The sequence below is a fragment of the Lemur catta genome, chromosome 6 (assembly GCF_020740605.2).
Source record: "Lemur catta isolate mLemCat1 chromosome 6, mLemCat1.pri, whole genome shotgun sequence".
Classification (NCBI taxonomy): domain Eukaryota; kingdom Metazoa; phylum Chordata; class Mammalia; order Primates; family Lemuridae; genus Lemur; species Lemur catta.
In genome coordinates this window covers 108,583,026-108,605,878 of record NC_059133.1, presented here as the reverse complement: position 1 = coordinate 108,605,878, position 22,853 = coordinate 108,583,026, and the positions used below count along the sequence as shown (strand labels likewise).

The 22,853-nt window shown below is 42.2% G+C and overlaps 1 protein-coding gene and 1 long non-coding RNA gene across 4 annotated transcripts in view; one reads left to right on the top strand and one right to left on the bottom strand.

The window, feature by feature from the left end:
* The window catches only part of LOC123640220, a 29,586-nt gene extending 13,344 nt beyond the window's left edge, over positions 1–16,242 (bottom strand). Inside the window, exons 1-3 of one of the 3 annotated variants that reach the window (XR_006735914.1) lie at positions 16,082–16,242; positions 14,710–14,872; positions 13,629–13,981 (exon numbers count right to left, since the gene is read on the bottom strand). This is a non-coding gene — a long non-coding RNA (uncharacterized LOC123640220). The remainder of the gene's footprint in view (positions 1–13,628; positions 13,982–14,709; positions 14,873–16,081) is intronic. The other 2 variants (XR_006735915.1, XR_006735916.1) reach the window with 2 other exon arrangements.
* Positions 16,243–16,767: 525 nt separating this feature from the next.
* LOC123640624 (ankyrin repeat domain-containing protein 26-like) overlaps positions 16,768–22,853 on the top strand; it is a 47,686-nt gene continuing 41,600 nt past the window's right edge. The window contains exons 1-2 of the mRNA XM_045555213.1: positions 16,768–16,789; positions 16,979–17,097. Coding sequence (XP_045411169.1) covers positions 16,768–16,789; positions 16,979–17,097 — 141 coding nt within the window. The remainder of the gene's footprint in view (positions 16,790–16,978; positions 17,098–22,853) is intronic.

Below are 22,853 nucleotides of genomic sequence, written 5' to 3'. Positions count from 1 at the left end.
TTATAAGATGGTGAATTAAAAGCCCTAATTTTTCTATAGGCCGTGCTCTCTGGACAAGCAGCTGATTAGCAACATCACAGAAATGGTAGAGATCATTGATTTACATCCAGAAACCTGACTTTCTTTGGCCTTGGCCAAAAGGAGGCACTAAGAAAGAGAGAGGCAACCTCTAATAATTGGAAACTCCCCTAGCACTGTTAGGATATGGTGTTGCTAGGGGTAGACCAGGTATTCATAGCAACCTGATAATATTTTTCTGCTGAATGTGAACTATTTCACTGAGCACCAGCTTCAGAAGAGGCCGCACAATGATTGTGGTGGATCAAGACAGAAAGAAGAACACTCTACAATCATGTCTGTATGAACTAAATAAAAAGCCCCCCAGCTGTGATGGAATGGACACCCTCTTGGCCAAGGGGACTGCAGAGAAAACCTAAGGCTCAGATACTGGCTGTGAAAAGGTAGGTCAGACCTGCATCATGATGCACCTCTATCTTTTTGGAGACATTATACTATATAACAATGAGATGCCAAATCATTAACAGACCTAAGGCTATAGAAGGTAAAACTTAAAGCAAACCTATAGGCCTTCAATTTACATAAGAGATCGCTTGAGTTTCAGTAAACATCCAACGGCTTGTCTCTGATGAACAGATTTCTTAAGTTAAAAAATTCCAAGCCTTAAGACAGCTTTATGCATTAAGGAGTTACAAGTCAAAGAACCTTTAAATACACCTATAACATATAAGAACACTCTTTAAGATGTCCTGCCATTTCAGGCAAAATAAATACACGCCCTCCACTTATTGAGTTAGGGACTTATTTGAAATTCCTATCTGCATGAACGTATACAACCAAACTGTACCACAGTAGTCTGGGCACATATTCTCAGGACTTTCTAAGGCCATGTTGTCCAGGTGAGTCACACATCTTCAGATCAGAATAAACCCCTGTAATTATTTTAAACAGTTTGGGTTCTTTTGACAAGATGGTGCTCACACCTGGGGCTCAGAGAAGACTCAGGATTCCATGAAGGCCCAACATCAACTCCAGGTAACAGCATGACACCCTTGAGCCACTTGAGGATGAGCTTTCCCTCGGGCAGAACTGGTAAGTCCTCCTGAGTCCCCAGAGCTCACAGTCTTTATTGATGATCCTGGTTTATTCTCAGCTATCAATTCTTTTTGTAGGAAATTGTTTCGAGGATCCTAATTTTGACTCTGAGGTTCACTCTAAAGGGTCTTCTCCATTCATTGCCTCTTCCTCCCCAAATGTCTTTGAATTGGCTTTTCTGGGCATTTGTGAAATGAAAGATATAACTGAAATGTCCTGTTTGCAGATAAATGAGAGATTGAGTTCCCCAGCTCTGAAGAGAGAGGGCATTTATCTGTGTCAGCTGAGGGTATTCCTGGGTGACTAGGGGTGCAGATAGGAGTGCCTGGGGTGACTCTCTGTGGGGTGAGGTGGCCCTATAGGGAATCCCCAACAAAATTAATTAAAAGAAAGCTTGTACAGGAAACGCATACAGGAGCTGATCACTGGGTACTTTGAGCCCTCTCAGAGGTGTTAGACCCCTGGGGAGAGTACCTGAGACACAAGTGAGAGGTGAGAAATGACTGAGTGGTGATACCTTGTGGAGTCGTGCCCACAATCAGCACACTGTGATCCACCACACTTACCCCTAGACTACAGTTTGATTTCTTCTTCTAAAGAAAAACAGATAACCAATCCTGCAAACCTGAGGAAAGACAAGGAGAATGATGCCATTTGGGCACTATGGTTGGTTTAGGGCACCTCTACTCACAAGTATGCGTGTAAATGGAAAGATTGAAAGGCATGCCAGGTATGCTAGGACTGCAGGTGGTTATGGCCAATGCTTGAGCACACGTTTTAATTGAAGGGCAAATCGTATCCACGAAAATTCAGAGCTCAAGTGGTCAGCCTGCCACTATGTATTTAAAATGTCCAGTCTCTCAAGCTCTCTGTCTCTCTGTTTTCTATATGCCATCTCTCAACCTGGTAACTTTTCCTTCTGCTGTTGAGATAGACTCAAAGTTTATGCTCCTCATAATTCAAGGCTGCTTGGACATCTTACAAGCTAAAATACAAAGATTGAACACTCATTACTCAGCTATAAGAAATAACGGTGATATAGAATCTCTTTTGTTCTCCTGGAAAGAGTTGGAATCCATTCTACTAAGTAAAGTATCCCAAGAATGGAAAAATAAGCACCACATGTACTCACCAGCAAATTGGTTTCCCTGATCATCACCTAAGTGTACATTTGGAAATAACATCAATTGGGTGTTGGAAAGATGTGGGGGGTGGGGTGAGGAGATGGGTTTATACCTACATAATGAGTGCAATGCACACTGTCTGGGGAATGGACACACTTGAAGCTCTGACTCAGGGGGGTTGGGGGGCATGGGCAATATACATAATCTAAACTTTCATACCCCCATAATAAGCTCAAATTAAAAAAAAAGAAAAAAAGAAAGAAAAAAAAAGGATAGAAGTGGTTTTTTAAAATCAGACTGCCACCAGGAACACTCATACACTGCTGGTGGGACTGCAGACTAGTACAACCTCTGTGGAAAGTAATATGGAGATACCTTAAAGCTACAAGTAGAACTACCATTGGATCCAGCAATCCCATTACTGGGCATCAACCCAAAAGAACAGAAGACATTCTATTAAAAAAGACATCTGCACTAGAATGTTTATAGCAGCACAATTCACAATTGCAAAGGTGTGGAAACAACCCAAGTGCCCATCAATACAGGAGTGGATTAATAAAATGTGGTATATGTACACCATGGAGTTCTACTCAGCCACAAAAACCAATGGTGAGGTGGCACCTCTGGCATTATCCCTGATAGAGCTGGAACCCATTCTACTAAGTGAAGTATCACAGAAATGGAAAAACAAGCACCACATGTGCTCACCATCAAATTGGCATTAATTGACTTAACTGACCAACACTTAAGAGCACATATAGTAGTAACATCCCTCAGGGGTCAGGCAGAGGGGAAGGGGGAGGAGGGGATGGGTATATTCACACCTTATGGGTGCTGTGCACACCGTCTGGGGGATGGACACGCTTGCAGCTCTGACTCTGGTGGGGCAAGGGCAATATACGTAACGTAAACATTTGTATCCCTGTAATATGCTGAAATAAAAAATTAAAAAAAAAAGGTTGAGCATGTGTTTGTCGTATGCCCTTAGGCATTCTACTACTGGGTATTTACTGAAGAGAAATGAAAGTATATTCCTACATAAAGACTCGTGCACTACTCTTCATAGAAATTTTATCCATAACTTCCCCAAACTTGAAACAACTCAAATGAATGCCCATGAACAGGTTACTTAGTCCGTTTGTTCTGCTATAACAGAATACCATAGACTGGTGACTTATAAAGAACAGAAATTAATTTCTCACAGTTGTGGGACTAGGAAGTCCAAGAACAAGGTATTAGCATCTCAGGTGGGCCTTCTTGCTGCATCTTCACATGGCAGAAGGTGGGAGGGCAAGCAAGCTGAACACTGCACACTGCATGATGCCTCTTTTAAAAAGGGCCTGATCCCATTCACGACAGGGCAGCCCTCCTTGCCTCATCACCTCAAAAAGGCATCACCTCTAAATACTATCACAAAGGCAACATTTGAATTTTGGAGGGAACACATTGAAAACATAGCCACAGATGAGTATATCCATATAATGGAATACTACTCAGGAATAGAAGGAATGAACTCTTTTTAGATGTAACAATAAAAATGAGTCCCCAAATAATTATGTTGAATAAAAGAAGCCAGACAAAAAAGTGTAAGTACTGAATGGTTCCATTTTATATGAAATTCTAGAACATGCAAAATAATCTATAGATAAGCAGCTGGCCGGGTATGGGGGAGCCTGGGGAAGTGGGAAGGAAAGGAAAAGAAGACTGTCCTCAGAAATTATAGATGTGTTTAGTACCTTGACAGCGGTAATGGTTTCATGGGTCTACATACACCAAAACTTACCACATTGTGCCCTCTAAATGTATGCTGTTTAGTCTATGCCAAGTCAACCTTAAAGTAATCTCCATAAAAACTTAGCACAGATGTTATTCAGGTAGTTTTGGCAATGTAATCATGGTACAACATTCCTATTAATAAGTTACAAGACAAAAATCCTGAGGCACTGTACACCAAATGGAAAAGAGAGATTTTATATAGAATTTGCACAGTATATAATTTTATATAACTTCATTTTTTTAGTTTCTAATCTCATTTATGTATGTCTTTTTCATCCTTTTTCTTCTGTATGGTGGTATAAATAGAAATCATTGAAGATTCCAGTGCCTTCTATGCTACTTCTCTAACTCAACCCCCTACACATGGGGCCTACTGTCGATAGTCTTTGCCCATCTCAATGAAAGCATAAATTGCAGAGATAATATTGAGATTCACTTAGTTTATTAATATTTTTAATAGAAATTTAATTATCTCAGGTGCAAGCCAACAGGTAAGTGAACTGGATCACAGATTCAGTAAAAAGGAAAGCACTTTTTGAATGTTTATCCTGATATCTGTGTGCATTCATGCATGCAGGTGCTCAGAAATTATAAATGACTGTCTACTGTGTGTCAGACACAATCCAAGGTGCTAGAACATAAAAACGACTAAGGTACTGTTGGTGCCGGAATGCGGACTTGTCAAAAGGTGCCTGCAATGCATGATGATGAGAGCTGTCAAAGGAAGACAGGCCGGAAAACCAAGATGGTCCAGCAGAGCCAGTGACTCAGCCGGCACAGGGGAGGAGGATGGAGACCCTGCAGAAGGACTAGACCCTCCCTAGGGAGACCAGATATGGACACAAAGTCCCCTGGAGGAAGGGGCAATGAAAATCCTGGTGGAAGTAAGCCAGTGGTTGTAGTTTAGGGTCAGAGTAGAAGTAGTGGGTGAAGTGGAGCCTTTGAAGTAGTGAGTGTGTGTGTGTGTGGTGTGTGTGAGTATATGGGAGGTGTTCATGGTGTGTATGTAGGATGTATGTGAGTGTGGGGGGTTTGTGTTGTCTGCAGCATGTGTGGGGGAGTGTGTGGTATACATGTTTGTGTGTATGTATGTGTGGTGTGAGGAAAAGGATGAATAGTGTTGCCCAGGAGAGTAAGCACATTTGGGAAGAGACCTTTAGAAAGGTCACTGGGGGGTGGGCAGGATGGGAGATGGGTGGGAGATGAGGTGGAGACGGAGACCACGAAGACAATAGCACATGGCAAAGACACCGAGGGGTGGTTGAAGAAGAGAGGACAGGAGCAAATCCAAGGGACGGACCTCAACCTAACCTTTCAGAATCACACAGCAATGGTCTCTCCAAGGACCCACCTTGAGGTTTCCACACACATTCACACCGAGATGGCATCCCCAGTGACAGATGTACGCTCAGCATGGAGACTAGCACCCACTTAATGATCATAAATGCTGCACCATCTATGCTGCCAGCCAGAAACTGTGTGTCCTGGAAGACTTCAGACAGTCAGATCATAAACAGCATGTTTCAAGGGCACACTGTCCTGACAGAGACATCTGCATAATGACCTGGGGAGTCCTTTTCAGCTAATGGAAAAGTACATAACATTGACAGAAGTTAAAAATTAAAATTGTTGGCTGGGTGCGGTGGCTCACGCCTGCAATCCTAGCACTCTGGGGGGCCAAGGCGGGTGGATTGCTCGAGGTCAGGAGTTCGAGACCAGCCTGAGCAAGAGCGAGACCCCGTCTCTACTAAAAATAGAAATAAATTATCTGGCCAACTAAAAATATATATAGAAAAAATTAGCCGGGCATGGTGGCGCATGCCTGTAGTCCTAGCTACTTGGGAGGCTGAGGCAGGAGGATCGCTTAAGCCCAGGAGTCTGAGGTTGGTGTGAGCTAGGCTGACGCCATGGCACTCACTGTAGCCTGGGCAACAGAGTGAGGCTCTGTCTCAAAAAAAAAAAAAAAAAAAAAAAAAAAATTAAATTGTTAACAGCAAGTTGATCCAAAAAGCTAAAATCTCAAGGACTTATTATTTACAGATATGATACTGCAGAAAGTCAAAACCTATCAATGTACTGTAAGAGTTGCCCATTCTGTACCATGGGCTTCTATTTAATGATCTTACTTTGTAACACTGCTCTACTCTAATAGTACCTTATTAGTGAGACTATTTTGGATAATGAAAATACCCTGTACAAATACTTTTCCCTAAAACAGTGCTTATCTTGTGATTCTACCCAAGGTCATGAACCAGAGTCACATTTATTCTTTTATACCTGATGTCAACAAGAGCAAGAGTAATGGCTAAAATTCAATGAGGATTTACTATGTTCCAGATATTATTTACAAATGTTAAATAATTTAATCTTCATAACAGTTCTATGGGGTAGGTTACTATCATATCCTGTTTTTAGAGATGAGAAAACTGAGGCACAGAGAGGGAAAGTAAGTTACCCGCTACCACAGAGCTGGCCTGAAGCTGTGGAACCAGAATCCCAAGCCACTGTACTCCCCTGCCTGTCAGAAAGTATGATTCAGTATGGTAGTGCATTTTTTAAAAATGCTGCTGGAATCATCTTTATTTATTAGGTCATTAAATATAAAATGTCTGTTATAGAATCAAAAGTGTCATTTATTATATCTCAAACAAGAAGCAGTACAATTAATCAATGTATCCACCTAAACTATAGACCCAGTTTTGCTATGTTAATGGTAGCTTGTTTATGTCAGCAGCGAAGAGCCTAGAGAGAGAGAGTGGCTGTGAAATTGCAAAAGGTGGTTTCAGAGCTTGTTGAGTATTGAATATTTTTCCTTGCAAGAAGTGGTCTAAAGCCTGGAAGAAGTGGTAGCCAGTTGGTACAAGGTCTCGTGAATATGGTAGATGACAGAGAGTTTCCAAGTCCAGCCTCTGTAGTTTGAGCAGCTTTGTTTGTGTGACACGTGGTCAAGCGTTGTCTTGCAAGATGATTGGGCTGTCTCTATTGAACCAGTGTCAGCTTCTTTATTGCAAGCATCCTCATCATTTCATCCAATTGGCTGCAGTGGACATCTGTTATAATCAATCCACCAGGTTTCATGAAGCTGTAGTGGATAATACTAGTGCTGGACCACCCAACAGATATCATTAGCTTTTTTTTTGATGAATATTCAGTTTTGGCTTGTGTTTTGGCACTTCATCTTTATCCAACCGTTGTGTTAAATGCTTGTGATTGTCATAAAGAATCCATTTTTCATCACACATAACAATACAGTGTAGAAATGGTTTATCTTTATGTCGTGACAGCAAAGAAAGGCAAGCTTCGAGATGATTTCTCTTCTGATGCTCGTTTAATTCATGCAGTACCCATCTATCCAGCTTCTTTACCTTGCTGATTTGTTTCCAATGCTCCAATATTGTTGGAATAGTAATGTCAAACCTTGCTGCCAATTCATGTTTCTCCATAGATTAATATTGCTATATTAGAGACAGAAATGATCTCAGGAGTTTTGCAGGGCTTTGCCCTGAAGGAATATGTGAACGTGTTAATTCACAAACCAAAAGCTGCCTTGCCTCAGGAGCGCATCTCAAAGGTCAGTGGCAGCTGCTTTCCAAGGTGACACTGCAGTCTCAAACCTGTGGTTCTCACCTGCTTTCTAGGACAAAGCAGGTTTGCAAGGAGCCATGGGATGACAGCTGATCAAAGAGTGCCTGCCGGACAGACAGACACCTGTGGCTAAAAGCAATTAGCCCAAGGGACAGTTCCTGCTCTACTCCTGACTACCTGTCACAATCCACAATAACTAGATAAAGAAATATAGAGCCACTATATCTCTGTTTCTCCTTTCTGTTAAAGTGATAGCTTTATCTTAGAACTTAGAAATTTGTCGTAGGAAGATTTTGTAACCCTTTGCTCACATACATAGAGTTACTTAAACGATCTCTAGAAGCTTTTTTTTTTTTTTTTTTTTTTTAAGACAGAGTCTCACTCTGTTGCCCGGGCTAGAGTGAGTGCCGTGGCGTCAACCTAGCTCACAGCAACCTCAAACTCCTGGGCTCGAGCAATCCTCCTGCCTCAGCCTCCCGAGTAGCTGGGACTACAGGCATGTGCCACCATGCCCGGCTAATTTATATATATATATATATATATATGTATATATATATATACATATATGTATATATGTATATATATATATACACATACATACACACACACATGTATATATATATATATACGTGTGTATTTTTAGCTGTCCGTATAATTTCTTTTTCTATTTTTAGTAGAGACGGGGTCTCGCTCTTGCTCAGGCTGGTCTTGAACTCCTGAGCTCAAACAATCCGCCCGCCTCGGCCTCCCAGAGTGCTGGGATTACAGGCATGAGCCACCGCGCTGGCCAATCTCTAGAAGCTTTTTAGGAGACTTCGAACCTAAAATGAACTACCTGTTATTATGTAAATCTCTTACCCCTGGCAACCGATCACTGTACCTATAAATACTGATGTGAAACTTTACTGGTGGCCTCACAGTTCACAGGAACGCAGTGGGTTCTCCCAAGACTGCCCCTTTTTTCATAAATCTATTTTTTATAAAACTGTACTTTTGTCTCTGTGTATTCTTTTATTACCATATTCTATTATATTCTATTTTCTATTATTTCCTTATCTTTTGTGACGACCCCTGCCTGAGGGACCCGATTTTTTGCTGGGAGCGTAGCTAACTCCCTGCGAATTCACATGTAGGTTCACATGGATTTGCCTCCACTACAGCTTTCAGCTCATCATTAACCACTTTGGTCTCAGGTCACCCATGTGGCTCATTTTTGAGATTAAAATCACCAGAACAGAACTTCTGAAACCATCCACGTACCAAGTGTTCATCAGCCACATCCTTCCCAAACACTCTGGTGATACTTCAAGCTGTCTGCACTGCATTGGTTTGACAACAGAACTCATATTCAAAAATAACATAAATTTTTGACACAGCCATGGTTTCGTAAAAATTGATCTAAAAACAATTTGAAAGATAATCATAAGCCAAAATGTGTGTTTGAAAGGCTAAGGATGTACCTTTACAATAAGCATAAAACAAGAAGTTCAGAGTGAAATGTCCGAGATATCAATTGTCAGACTTAGTACTTAAGGAAATCAGACATTTCATACTTAATAAACTAATACATAGCTCCACTCTGCCCTATGTAGTTACGAAAATAAAACTAGAATGAATTGTCACTTGAAAACAGATATGTTCTCTAAGCAATAGCATGGACATGTGGCCCTGCCCTTGCGCTAGCTGGTCATAAAAATTCTCAAAGACCTTAGCAGGTTTTGCTGACAATAATGACTAGCCACAGACTTAGAATCCCCCCAGCACAGACCAGCAGGGTCAAGTCTGCAAGCACAACAGAAGCCCCCTTGGGCTCTGACAGTTACCAGAAACAAAGTCCACAACTCCCGGGCTCAGAGGCAGTTGTCACTCAGCGCATTTAGCCCCCTGGGCATCAGGTAGAGAACTGGATGCCATCTGAAGTGGAGGGTCACCTGTTCACCTGCACATCCTTGGCTCTGATGTGCATTTTCCCTTCTGTCCTTGGCGCCAGCCAGCCTATATTCCAATCACCTGGCTCGTATCAGGTTTCCCAACTTAGATTGAGAAATCTCATTTACTAAATGGAATATTTAGTATAAAAATAAAATGACTGTCTGTATACTGCACCAGTGTCAGTAGAAACTTAAAGGAAGTTAAAAATTTTATGAGTTTAGCTTTTGAAATTGTTAGGAGTAATGATGAAAGGCTAAGAAACTTTTTGAGAGGTATATACTTAAACTCTTTAGGTAGTGGCCCTTCTTAAACAAGAAAATTTGCTTGGTGCAAAGTCTTTGCTTTATTACTATAGGAGACAAGTAATAATACCATCTTGAACGTTCCATTCCATATACAAATCATTTTTTTAAAATTTTCTTGAGAGTAGAAGTGACTTTAGACTCAACGTGAAATCTATCTAAGAGACACTGAGTTGTTCACATATACCAAATGGACACAATATTTTGTATGTTGTAATCACTAAGCAAAAAGTTTACTCTTCAAAGAAACTGGAAGCAGGAAAATAGTTGCTATGTTTTTTGTTTTTCTTCTTTGAAATTAAGGGAAAGGTGGCCTTGTTCACAACCTACCTGCAGGAGGAAAATAAACTATCAAACAGAAAAAAGAGGAATAAAGTCACAACACATAATGGCCCCGTTGAAGAGAAAACTTACAGCACAGCGGACGCTTTGCTTTGTTTCATTAAATACCTGAAACTCAACTCACAGTCCTCAAGCCTAACTCGTTATCTCTAAGAGTTTCTTTCCCAGCCTTGAAGAGCCCTAAACAGACAACAGGGCTGCAGGCTCTTTGCCTCAGTTCCTGCCAGGACAGCTTTCAAGGACTCAGATAAAGCCAGCCTCACAGAGAAGCGGCAAAAAAAAAAAAAAAAAAAAAAAAAAAATTGGAAAAAGCAAACACCTTGGCTCCACAGCTGCTTCTGTTATCCGTGTGCAGCTAAGGAAACAAGAAGCCATTTTTACCCTTTAAAACACCAAGCCCCTTTTCCTCAGCTGCCAGCACTTTCCACCTTCCTTCTTGCTGTGCCATTTTCCTTCTTTCTCTCCTTCTTTCTTTTTCAGAAAAGTAAGTAAACTTTTTACTTCTACATACCCTAAACTTTGCATGAGAAATCTTTCTGTGCCCATGCTGGGAGCACCTGGTGAATTCACCACTCTTACATTAACATTTGAATATTATCATATGAACTGAATGTCTGTGTACCTCCCCAAATTCAGATGTTGAAGTTCTAACACCCAATGTGATAGTATTAGGAAGTGGGTCTTTGAGATTAGGGAATGTGGGTGGAGCCCTTATCAACTGTACTACTGCCTTTACTAAAGGGACTTCAAAGACCTCCCTTGTCCCTTCAGCCCATGAGGACGTACCAAGAAGAACACCATCTATAAACCAGGAGGCAGGTCCTGTCCTTACCAGACACAGAAGCTGCTAATGCCTTGATCTTGGATTGCCCAGCCTCCAGAATGGTGAGAAATAAATTTCTACTGTTTATAAGCTACCCAGTTTACAGTCATTTGCTATAGCAGGCCTAATTGACTAAGATAGATACTAAATTATATTTATCTTGATTTTATTTTCCACTTTTTGGTTAAAGCGCTTAAAGTCCTATAATATAAAATGGTGCTTATAAATGAAATTTATGTTCCTGTGTTTACTGTTGAAGAAATGTTAATCAATTTTATTCAATTTGCATTTGAAACTTATTTTGGCACAAATGCATGCTCCAATTGTGCAGAAATTAAGAACTCAACAATAATGGCTATAATTAAAAAAATAAACCTGTCAACAAATGTTGAGGATATGGAGAAAATGGAGCCCTCACATATACCTGGTGGGAATGAAAATGGTGCATCCACTTTGGAACAAAATCTAGCAGTTCCTTAACCATTTGAGAATGGTTAAACACAGAGTTACGGTACGATCCAGCAATTTCATTCCCATGTATGTATACAGAAAACAGCATGATCCAGCAATTTCATTCCAACATATGTACACAAACACAAAACTAAGTTTTCTATCTCTCCCACTCACTACTCAACACAGAACACTTCTACAACCAAAATGTGAGGGGTCTGAACCCACCAACAACTACTTCTCTGGTGAACACTGACTGGGCATACCACAATTTAACTCAATTCTGACACTAACTGCAGTTAGGAGAGACCCCACAGATTGAGGGCTCAGTTCCACAAGATGGTACCCCTCAACCACTTGGGTCAACAACTGCAACCCCTGGGTTGTGACCTGTACTTCTGACAGACTGTGTATAAGTCAGGGTTCCCATGACCCCTCCTCAGGTTCAATAATCTCCTAGGATGCCTCATAGAACTTACGGAAATATTTATGTTCACTGGTTTATTATATCAATGAACGAGATGACAGCCAGCTGGAGATATGTAGGGCAAGGGTCAGCAAGGTTCATAAGCACAGGAGCTTCTGTCCCTGTGGAGCTGGGGTGTATGACCTCCCAGCACAAGGGTGTGTTCACTAACTGGGAAGCTCTACAAACCCCCCAGGGGTTCAGGGATTTTCATGGAGACTTTATCACGTAGGCATGATGGATTGTGAACTCCATTTCCTGCCCCTCCCCCCTCTCCAGAGCATGGTGTGTCAGGGTAGGGGGCTGAAAGTTTCAAGCTTCTAATCATGGCTTGGTCTTTCTGGTGACCAGCCCCCATCCAGAATCTCAATAAGAGTCTCCTCATTAGAACAAAATACGCTCGTAACATCCAGGAAATTCCAAGAGATTTAGGAGGTCTGTGTCAGTAACCAGGGGCAGAGACCAATATACATGTATTTCTCGTTATTTCACAAAAACAAATGAAAATGTATATCTCTACAAAAACTTGTACATGAACAGAAGCATTATGCACAATAGCTAGGGTGGAAACAACCCAGATGCCCATCGTCAACACAAGAATGGATAAAGAAAATGAGGTGTATCCATAAAATAGTATTCAGCCTTAGAAAGGAAGAAAATTCTGATATGTGTTACAACATGGATGAATCTTGAAAACATTAGGCAAGTGGAATAAGCCAGACACAAATAATAAAATATTGTATGATTTGACTTATGTGGGGTATGTGGAATAGGAAAATTTATATAGACATAAAGTAGAATACCGGTTACCAGGGCCTCAGGGGGAGGAAAGATGGAGAGTTATTTTTTGATGGGTACAGAGTGTTAATTTAGGATGATGTAAAATCACCAGAAATGAACAGTGGTGAGGGTTGGACAACAATATGCATGGACTTAACATGACTAAATTTATACCCAAAAAGGGTTAAAATGGTAAATTTTATGTTAGAAATATTGTACCACTATAATAAAACCTTAGAATAGCTTCATAGATATAAAACTTATAATTTTAGTACATCTACAGATCTTAATTTAGATTAATTTTAGTTAGTAAATTGTTGACCGGAAAAAAAATGCAGTACTGATACAAACTGTAACAGGGATGAACTTTGAAAACATACTGAGCGAAAGTAGCTAGTCATAGAGGACCATAGATTGCATGACTCCATTTTGATGAAATGTCTGGAAAGGATAAATCTATACAGACAAAGTAGATCACTGGTTGCCTAGGGCTGGAGGGGATGGAAGGTTGGAGGATTATGTCTACAAGGGGTGAGATTTTTTTTTTTTTAGAGTAAGAAAAATGTTCTAATGTGAGTTGTATTGATAAATATAAAACTTTACAAATACACAAAATGTCATTCAACTGCACAATTTAAACAGGTGAATTACATCTCAAAGGTATTTTTTATAAAGAAATACAGAAACTCTACAAGTATGTTAAATCTACTGATATCTAATTTGCTACAACTATTATAACATAGAAATGTTACTGACAAATGGTTGGTAGAAACTATGGGCAGCTGTACCCCTTTGTCCTCTCCTGTCATGATGATGCTTTGGGACAACCACACCCCCCAACCCTCCCAACTCCCCTGGCCCGAAACAATGAGCTCACAGGCCTGCACGTCCACACTCTGGCTCAGCAATGCTCTCCTCTCACTGGGGTCTCTTACCTGTCCAGAGAAGCTGCTGCTGGATGGTCCAGGGTGGCCCCATCTGGAATGATTCGCCTCACACCTCATCCCTCAGCCAGAGCCCAGGCACACGCTCGTAACAGTGGCACAGAAAAACACAAGTCTGTCCTGAGCCTCCTCAGGTGTCACAGCAGCAGGCATCCCATTGACCAGAACAAGTCACATGGCCTGACTCAGAGTCAAGGGTCCAGAGAGGCAGTGCTGTCTCTTCAATGGAAGGAACTGAGGAGTCTCCACGTGGAGAAGGGGATGCATCTGCGGAGGGTGAAGAATGGGGACCCCCGACACAGGAGCCTCCTGCAGCAGCTTATGTGACCGGCACAGGGTGTGCTCTGTAAAACGTTAAAGAGAACGGACATAAACATTTCCCAGTGTTACCCTCTTCCCGTTTTCACTTAAAGTTTCCCAAGAGACTTTAAAACATCTTGCTTTTTCAGTTTAATGATAGATATTAAATGATGGAAACATTTCATATTTTTATATTTTAGTTTGAATGGTTGCATAATTCAAGCAGTTTTAAAAGCAAGTAATGTCTAATTTGTAATGGCAAATTCTGGTATAAATGCCAGTGGCTAATACTGTGTGACACGAGCTTCATGACTTCCTTTTTAATTGTAAGAACTTTTAGCTTTTTCAAAGATACTTTTTAAAATGCTTTTCTAGATTTTCTACTTTTATCACAGAAATACATGCTTGCATTTAAAAGTATAAATTGGCATAAGGAAATGTTAACAACTACCCCCTATACACACAATTCCATTCTCCATTGATTTCTCCTTGATATTTGTCTTTCTTCATGTTCATACACATAATCACAGGACTAAGATGAATATAATTATAGTATGATTTTGTTCTTCACTGTGCACTAGGTTAACATTTTGGATTTGCATTTTTCATTTCCAGAGAGTGGAAATGGCATCCTATTTTGCCTGTCTAAAATCAGTTTGAATCCTAAATGGCTCTTGTAAAGCACGGCCCTGAAGACAGGCTTTTTGTTGCAATTGTCTCCACCCCATGGACTGTGAGTATGGCTTATGTTAATTAAATAACAAGGGCTCACCTGACAGCGTTGGCCTTCTATCCAGACATAAATCGAAAGGAAGGAAATTGTACTTTATCAGAGTTATTTTTTTCATTTTTAAGTGGTTGCTGTGGTTGATTTTTCGAGGGATTTGAAAGTGGTGGCTTGAAGTGGGGAACAGAAGCCCCTTCTAGCTAAATGCCTTAAGAAAAAGAAATAAAAGATATGTAAGTTGGGAAAGAAGAAATAAAATGCTCTCTGCTTACAGATAACTCAATTTTCTATGTAGAAAAAATCCCAAAGAACCAACAAAGTTTTCCTCCGTATGAGGAAAACTACAAAACCGTTGAAAGGAATCAAAATCTAAATAAATGAAGAGATTTTTCATGTTCATAGATAGGAGAACTAAATGTTAAGATGACAATTCTCTTACTTGATCTATAAATTCAAAACAATTCCAGTCAAAACATCAGCAAGTTATTTTGACAACTTGAAAGTGACAAACTCATTCTAAAGTTTATATGGAAAAGGTAAAAGACCCACAGTAGCCAACAATATCAGAGGGGAGGAACAAATTTGAAGGACTTGCAAATTGATCAACCGAACAGAATAGAGAACCCAGAAATAAAAGCACAGAAACATAGTCAATTGACCTTTTAGAAAAAGGCAAAGGCAGTGTAATGGAGGAAAGACAGCCTTTTCAAAAATGATGGTGGAACCCCTGCATATCTATATGCCAACAAAAGAAAAAAAGAAAAGCAAAAGAAAGAATCGAGACACAGTCCTTCCTCCTCAAAAATTAACTGAAAGTGAATCTTAGACCTAACTTTACAACTCATGTTATTTTTATTTGACAAACCCTCATAGTATACATGTATGGGGTGAACTGTCATGTTCTGATACATGTATACAGTGTGGAATAATTGAACCAAGGTTGTTAACACATCCATCGGCCCACTCACCTATCATTTTTGTGGTGACACATCTGAAGTTACTATCTTAGCTATTTGGAAATCTACAATACGCTGTTACTGACTACAGTCGCCCTGCTGCGCAACGGATGTCACAACCGGGTCCTTCTGTGTGCACCCGGGTACCTGAGGCCCAACCCCGCCCCAACACCCCTCGGGCAATCATCATTCTACCCTCCACTTCCACGGCTCAACTTCTCAGACCTCAGTTAAAATACAAAATGTAAAACTTCCATAAAACACCACAGGAGAGAATACTGCTAGGTAACCTTGGGTTTGGCAATGACTTTTTAGATAACGCCACCAAAGTAAAATCCACAGAAGAAAACACTGGTACGTCTTTGCTAGTATCAAAAACTTCTGCCTGAGAAGGAAAGTATTAACAGAAGGGAGAAGCAAGCGAGGCATGGACTGGGAGTCAGTATTTGCAAGACACGCACCTTACCGGAGACACGCACTTAAGGGCGGTGGTGCGGCTGCCCACAGGCTGGGGGCGCGGCTGCAGCCACACACTCCTTCGCTGTCGCCGAAAACCCAGGGAGGCGCCGGCGTGCAGAAAGGCGCAGGCGGTGTCAGGGGTGCACAGGCCGTGCCAAGGAGGGGCAGGCACACAGAGGGGCATGGAGGCGGCGCCAGGGCGCAGGCGCACGGAGGAGGCACGGGCGGCCCCAGGGCGCAGGCTCACGGAGGAGGCGCGGCGGCCCCAGGGCGCAGGCTCACGGAGGAGGCGCGGGCGGCCCCAGGGCGCAGGCGCATGGAGGAGGCACGGGGCGGCCCCAGGGCGCAGGCGCACGGAGGAGGCGCGGGGCGGCCCCAGGGCGCAGGCGCACGGAGGAGGCGCGGCGGCCCCAGGGCGCAGGCTCACGGAGGAGGCGTGAGCGGCCCCAGGGCGCAGGCGCACGGAGGAGGCGCGGGCGGCCCCAGGGCGCAGGCGCACGGAGGAGGCGCGGGCGGCCTCAGGGCGCAGGCGCACGGAGGAGGCGTGGGCGGCCCCAGGGCGCAGGTGCAGGCGCACGGAGGAGGCGCGGGCGGCCCCAGGGCGCAGGCACACGGAGGAGGCGCCGGGTGGCCCCAGGGCGCAGGCGCACAGAGGGGTGCGCAGGCGGTGTCACGGAGGCGCAGGTGCATGGAGGCGGCCGCTGGGTCAAGTGACTGAGGCGGCGGCTGAAGCGGAGGCGGTGGGAAGGACTCGCGTGGAGTTTCCCCAGCGCGGATCCGCTGCCCCGACAGGGAAGAGTAGGCGTCGGCGGCGTCCGTGGCGGCCTTGGCGGCGCTGCGGAGACGAAGACGGCGGGCGCAGAGATGAGCGCGTCGTGGCGGCCCCTCGGGCGGCTGAGGCGGCAGCGCTCGGAGGGGAGCACACGGCGGCGCTGCGGCAGTGGGCGGGACCCCCTGGACGCTCCCCTGCGTGGACCCTGTGGCGCTCGGGCACCGGGAGGAGGCGGCGCACCGTGAGGTGAGCGAGAGGGCCCGGAGCCCGGCCGGGCGCTGCTGCTGCGCACGCACCCCCGGTCGGTCGTGCCCGCGGGGCCGGCGGCGCGCCGGGCTCGGTCACAGGCAGTCTTGGCCTCGCGGGTGGCGGTCGCCGTGCGGCGGCGCTGGAGGCTGTGGGCCCGGGACGCGGGAGGGTCGCGACCCCACCCCTCCCCCCGCCGTCCCGCCCCGATGCCCAGACTCCGATTGAAGGCGGCGGTCAGAGCAGGGTGGCCTCGCGACTGGGCTCGTGGACCTGCCCTGGTCACGTGGAGGGGACGTGTCCCTGTCCGGGACGGGGGGCCGCCGTGGGTGGCACCTGCCCAGGAGCTCCTCTGTGGGCTGGCGCGCTGTGGCCGGCGGAGTTTCGCATGCCGCGGTTACAGTTACCCCAAGCGGGAAACTGTCCACTCGGCCCCCAGACTCACCTGAAATTCATTTTGACACAGAACTTGGGAGGGCGGGCGGGCAGGAGGGGATCACATGGTTAAAGCAGCACTCGGCACCAGACAGAGAGATTTAATGACAGTTTTGCTGAGGGCTCAGGGGTAGTACTAATTTCTTGAAGCAATTTTCTCTGGTAACCCGAATCTCCTCTCTCTTTATTTTTCAACACCCACTTTATTTTCTTGGGAAACTTATTTTTCCCTTAACTCTTTTCCTTCTCCACTTTCCGCAAAGAATCTGCTAACCAACACCTGTGACCTTATTTTCTTTAATTGTTAGTGCCCATGACAACATTGTGAATGGTGGCCTTGCTTGACCTTTTTCGATTTGTGGTGGTGTGTTAAATTGTCCTTGTTTAAATTATCTGCTTGAATTAGAGTCCCCGTTTTCCAGGTGGCTGTCCCCTTACTGCTAGTCCTGAAATCTTGCCTACTTGTGTCTGGGATTTTAACTTTGAGAGGAAGAGAGTGAATATGAATACGTGAAAAATAAGGTGATGTGTAATGATGGCACTTTGTATTTTTCACAGTACACTATAATTTACCACTGCAAAACAGTTTTGTAGGCTGTGCAAACTCACTTGGCCATTGACCAAAAGGTTTTGAAGGTGGAGTTGGTGTTTCTTTTTTTTTTTGTAATTGCTGTTAAGACAGTTATTTAAGAAGGCTGAAGAAAAATTGGAAAAGTTTGAACTAGAAGAGAAGGAAAGAGGGTATAGTTTGAAGCGGATACAGGGTCGACAGAAGGCAGTCATCTGTGTAAGTCATCGGCTTTCTGATTCCTTAAGTCCAAAACTTAGGAAATCAATTTCTGATGTATATTGCATTTGCATCTTTTAGACATTTTGTATTGGCTGAAACGACTGAGTTTTTATTTGATCCCATAACATTTTTTTGTTTGAAATTTTATGTGTTTCAAAAACAGTAAAGAAAATTCTCGTTCATTACAGGTGCAGATTACCTGATGTGAAATCATAGTATTACAACTTTCAGTCTTCATTTACTAGAAGGATAAGGTTTTCTTTCATGCTCTCTATGCTAGGTTTGTATTATATGATGCTGTTCTCCATAACCCAAAGTTCAGTTAAATAGCTGATGCAGTTTTAAATGTAAAATAGTAGCAGGGGAGGAATCATTAGACATAGTCATTTTCTTTTCACAATTATTTGCTACAAACATGTGGCAATGTAACAAAACAGAGTTAGTGTCTCTCTGTATCCAAAAAGGATTTTACTGGTGATTCTCTGGTGGTGGTATATAGTTTTATGAGGCAAATTTTGATTATGAGGAGACAGATGTATTAGGACCAAACAAATGAAGAAATGACTTGCTAAAATGAAATAAAATATTTTATTTGCACTCAGCTTTTTGGAGACAAAATTTTTTCTTTTATAGGATTGTGTATAGTAAATAAACACCACAGCATCCTAAAGCAGTGTCTGATGAAGCTAACTGCCATGTTTTAGACCAGTAGTTACCCTCATTTACTTTAATGTAAAATTACTGAAAATGAAAACTAATATTTGTTTGGGACCAAAGACTCATCTTTTGGTTTCTAGTTTTATGGAAACTACAGAAACTGAAAGATTTAGAGATTTGTAGCTGCAGAAAAAAAATAGTGTTGAATGCTAATAATGTTGTGGGCACTGTGCTTTGTATGTGTTGTCTCATTTAATCCTCACACCAAACTTGTCAGGTAGATATCAGCATTTTATAAATGAGGAAACTTAAGCCTTAAAGATGAATGTAAACCCATTGTGAGTCAAGACTTGACATGGGTCTGTCTGACTCTGGTTTGTATTCTTACTGACACTGTGCTCTACTTCTGCCTCTTTCCTCTTAACACTCTTTCATGGTATTGTGACTTGGAATGGGCCTTTGATGTTGATTTAGTAATATAGGGAGACCCAATTGCTGCCCCAAATTTATAAGTGGCTGATCATGTTGACATAGTAGAGCTAATTAGCAGAATCTTTCCTAGTATTTGTGATTCTCTTTTGGTTACGGGTCAGAAACTTCCCTAGAGTCTACATAAGAATACCCTTCTTGTAGGTGAACAATCCAGTTTTAAAGCATTTCATTAATTTGAAAAAGACAGTCACTTATACACCTGTAGTCAAAAAGCAGTGTGTAAGTGAAGTCAGTGGCAGATGCCTATAGTCCTAGCTACTGTAGAGGCTGAGGTGGGAGGATCCAGTCTAGCCAGGGGAACATGCTGAAACCCCGTCTCAATCAACAATCAATGGCAGTGTGTAGCAGACCTGCAGTGTATCCACACAGGTGCTTTAGATTTTTTTTGATCAGATTTTGTCTTTTCAGATTATCGGTGGCTTTAATGTAAGATTCTGGTATCGTTCAAGGCTTCTTTTTTATTTTTTTTATTTATTATTTATTTTTTTATTTCAGCTTATTATGGGGGTACAGAAGTTCAGGTTACATATATTGCCCTTGCCCCCCTATCCCCCAGAGTCTGAGCTTGAAGCGTGTCCATTCCCCAGACAGTGCACATCGCACTCACCATGTAGGTATACACCCATCCCTCCTTCCACCCCCCACCTCTGTCCGATACCCAATTGGTGTTATTCCCAAATGTGCACTTAGGTGATGATCAGGGAAACCAATTTGATGTGAGTACATGTGGTGCTTATTTTTCCATTCTTGGGATACCTCACTTAATAGAATGGGTTCCAACTCTCTCCAGGAGAACAAAAGAGATTCTATATCACCATTATTTCTTATAGCTGAGTAATACTCCATGGTGTACATATACCACATTTTTCTAATCCATTCATGAACTGATGGGCAGTTGGGTTGTTTCCACATCTTGGCAATTGTGAATTGTGTGGCTGTAAACCTTCGGGTACAGGTGTCTTTTTTATAGAATGACTTTCGTTCTTTGGGTAGATGCCCAACAATGGGATTTCTGGATCGAACGATAGGTCTACTTGAATCTGTTTAAGGTATCTCCATATTGCTTTCCACAAGGGTTGCACTAGTTTGCAGTCCCACCAGCAGTGTATGAGCGTTCTTGTGTCTCCGCATCCACGCCAACATGTGTTGTTTTGGGACTTTTTGATAAAGGCCATTCTCACCGGAACTAAGTGATGTCTCATTGTGGTTTTGATTTGCATTTCCTTGATGATTAGAGATGTTGAGCATTTTTTCGTATGTTTGTTAGCCATTCTTATATCTTCTTTTGAAAAATTGCTATTCATGTCGTTTGCACATTTTTTTGATAGGGTTGTTTGATTTTTTCTTACTGATTTCCCTGAGTTCTAAGTAAATTCTTGTTATCAGTCCTTTATCTGACGTGTAGTATGTGAAAATTTTTTCCTATTTTGTAGGTTGTCTGTTTATTCTCGTGACTGTTTCTTTGGCTGTGCAGAAGCTTTCTAATATATTATAATCAGGTCCCATTCATTTATTTTTGTTGTTGCTGTGATTGCCTTAGGGGTCTTCCTCATAAATTCTTTGCCTAGGCCAATGTCTGTAAGAGTCTTTCCTACATTCTCTTCTAGAATTCTAATTGTTTCACACCCAAGGTTTAAGTCTGTTGTTATGCACCAAGATTTGATTTTTGTGAGAGGTGAAAGCTGTGGGTCCTGTTTCAGTCTTCTACATGTGGCTATCCAATTTTCCCAGCACCATTTGTTGAATAAGGATTCTTGTCCCCAGAGTATGTTTTTGTCTGCTTTGTCAAAGATTAGATGGCTATATGAGGATGGTTTTATATTTGGATTTTCTGTTCTGTTCCACTGGTCTGTGTCCCTACACTTGTGCCAATACCAAGCAGTTTTAAGAACCACAGCCTTGTAGTATTGTTTGAAGTCTGGCAAATTAATACCTCCCATATTGTTTTTATTGCTTAAAATTGCTTTTGCTAAATGAGGTCTTCTCTGGTTCCATACAAAGCATCAAATTATTTTTTCTATATCTGTGAAAAATGATGTTGGTAATTTAATAGGGATTGCATTGAATCTGTAGATCACTTTGGGTAGTATAGACATTTTAACAATGTTGATTCTTCCGATCCACGAGCATGGTATGGTTTTCCACCTATTTACATGCTCTGCAATTTCCTTCCTCAGTGTTTCGTAGTTCTCCCTATGGAGGTCCTTTACCTCTTTAGTTAAATATATTCCTAGGTATTTTGTTTTGTTTGTTGCTATTTTGAAGGGTATTGAGTCCTTAATTTGGTTCTCCGATTAACTGTTATTGGCATATATGAATGCCTCCGATTTGTGTGTATTGATTTTGTAACCTGAGACTTTACTGAATTCATTGACCAATTCCAGGAGTCTCTTGGTTGAATCCTTGGGGTTTTCCAGATATAACATCATATCCTCAGCAAAGAGTGAGAGTTTGGTCTTTTCTTTCCCTGTTTGGACTTCCTTGATTCTGCTCTCTTGCCTGATAGCTCTCCAAAGGACTTCCAATACTATGTTGAAAAGTAATGGGGACAGTGGGCAGCCTTGTCTGGTTCCAGTTCTAAGTGGGAATGCTTTCAGTTTTTCCCCATTCAGTATGATGTTGGCTGTGGGTTTGTCATATATGGCTTGTATCATTTTTAGGTAGGTCCCGTCAATGCCTATTATGTTAAGCGTTATTATCATAAAAGGATGTTGAATTTTGTCGAATGCTTTTTCTGCATCTATTGAGAGGATCATATGGTCCTTATTTTTGCTTCCATTTATGTGGTGAATTACATTTATATATTTGCGTATGTTAAACTATCCCTACATCTCTGGGATGAAGCCCACTTGGTTGTGATGGATTATTTTTTTGATAAGCACTTGGATTCGATTTGCTAGGATTTCATTGAGAATTTTTGCATCTATATTCATAAGAGATATTGGTCTGTAGTTTTCTTTTTTTGTTGCATCCTTTCCTGGTTTTGGTAGCAATGTTATCTTGGCTTGGTAAAACGTGTTGGGGAGAATTCCATCCTTCTCGATATTGGAGAATAGTTTATGTAGGATGGGCACCAGTTCTTCTTTGTAAGTGTGGTAAAATTCGGGTGTGAACCCATCTGGACCAGGGCTTTTCTTTTTGGGAAGGTTTTTTATTGCTGTTTCGATTTCAGTTCTTGCTATTGGTCTATTCAGGAATTCTATTTCTTCCTGGTTGAGCCTGGGAAGGCTATGTGTTTCTAAAAATTTGTCCATTTCCTCCACATTTTCCAGTTTGTGTGCATAAAGATTTTTGTAGAATTCATAGATTATATGTACCTCTGTGGCATCAGTTGTGATTTCTCCTTTCATGTTCCTGATGGAGGTTATTAGAGATTTTTCTT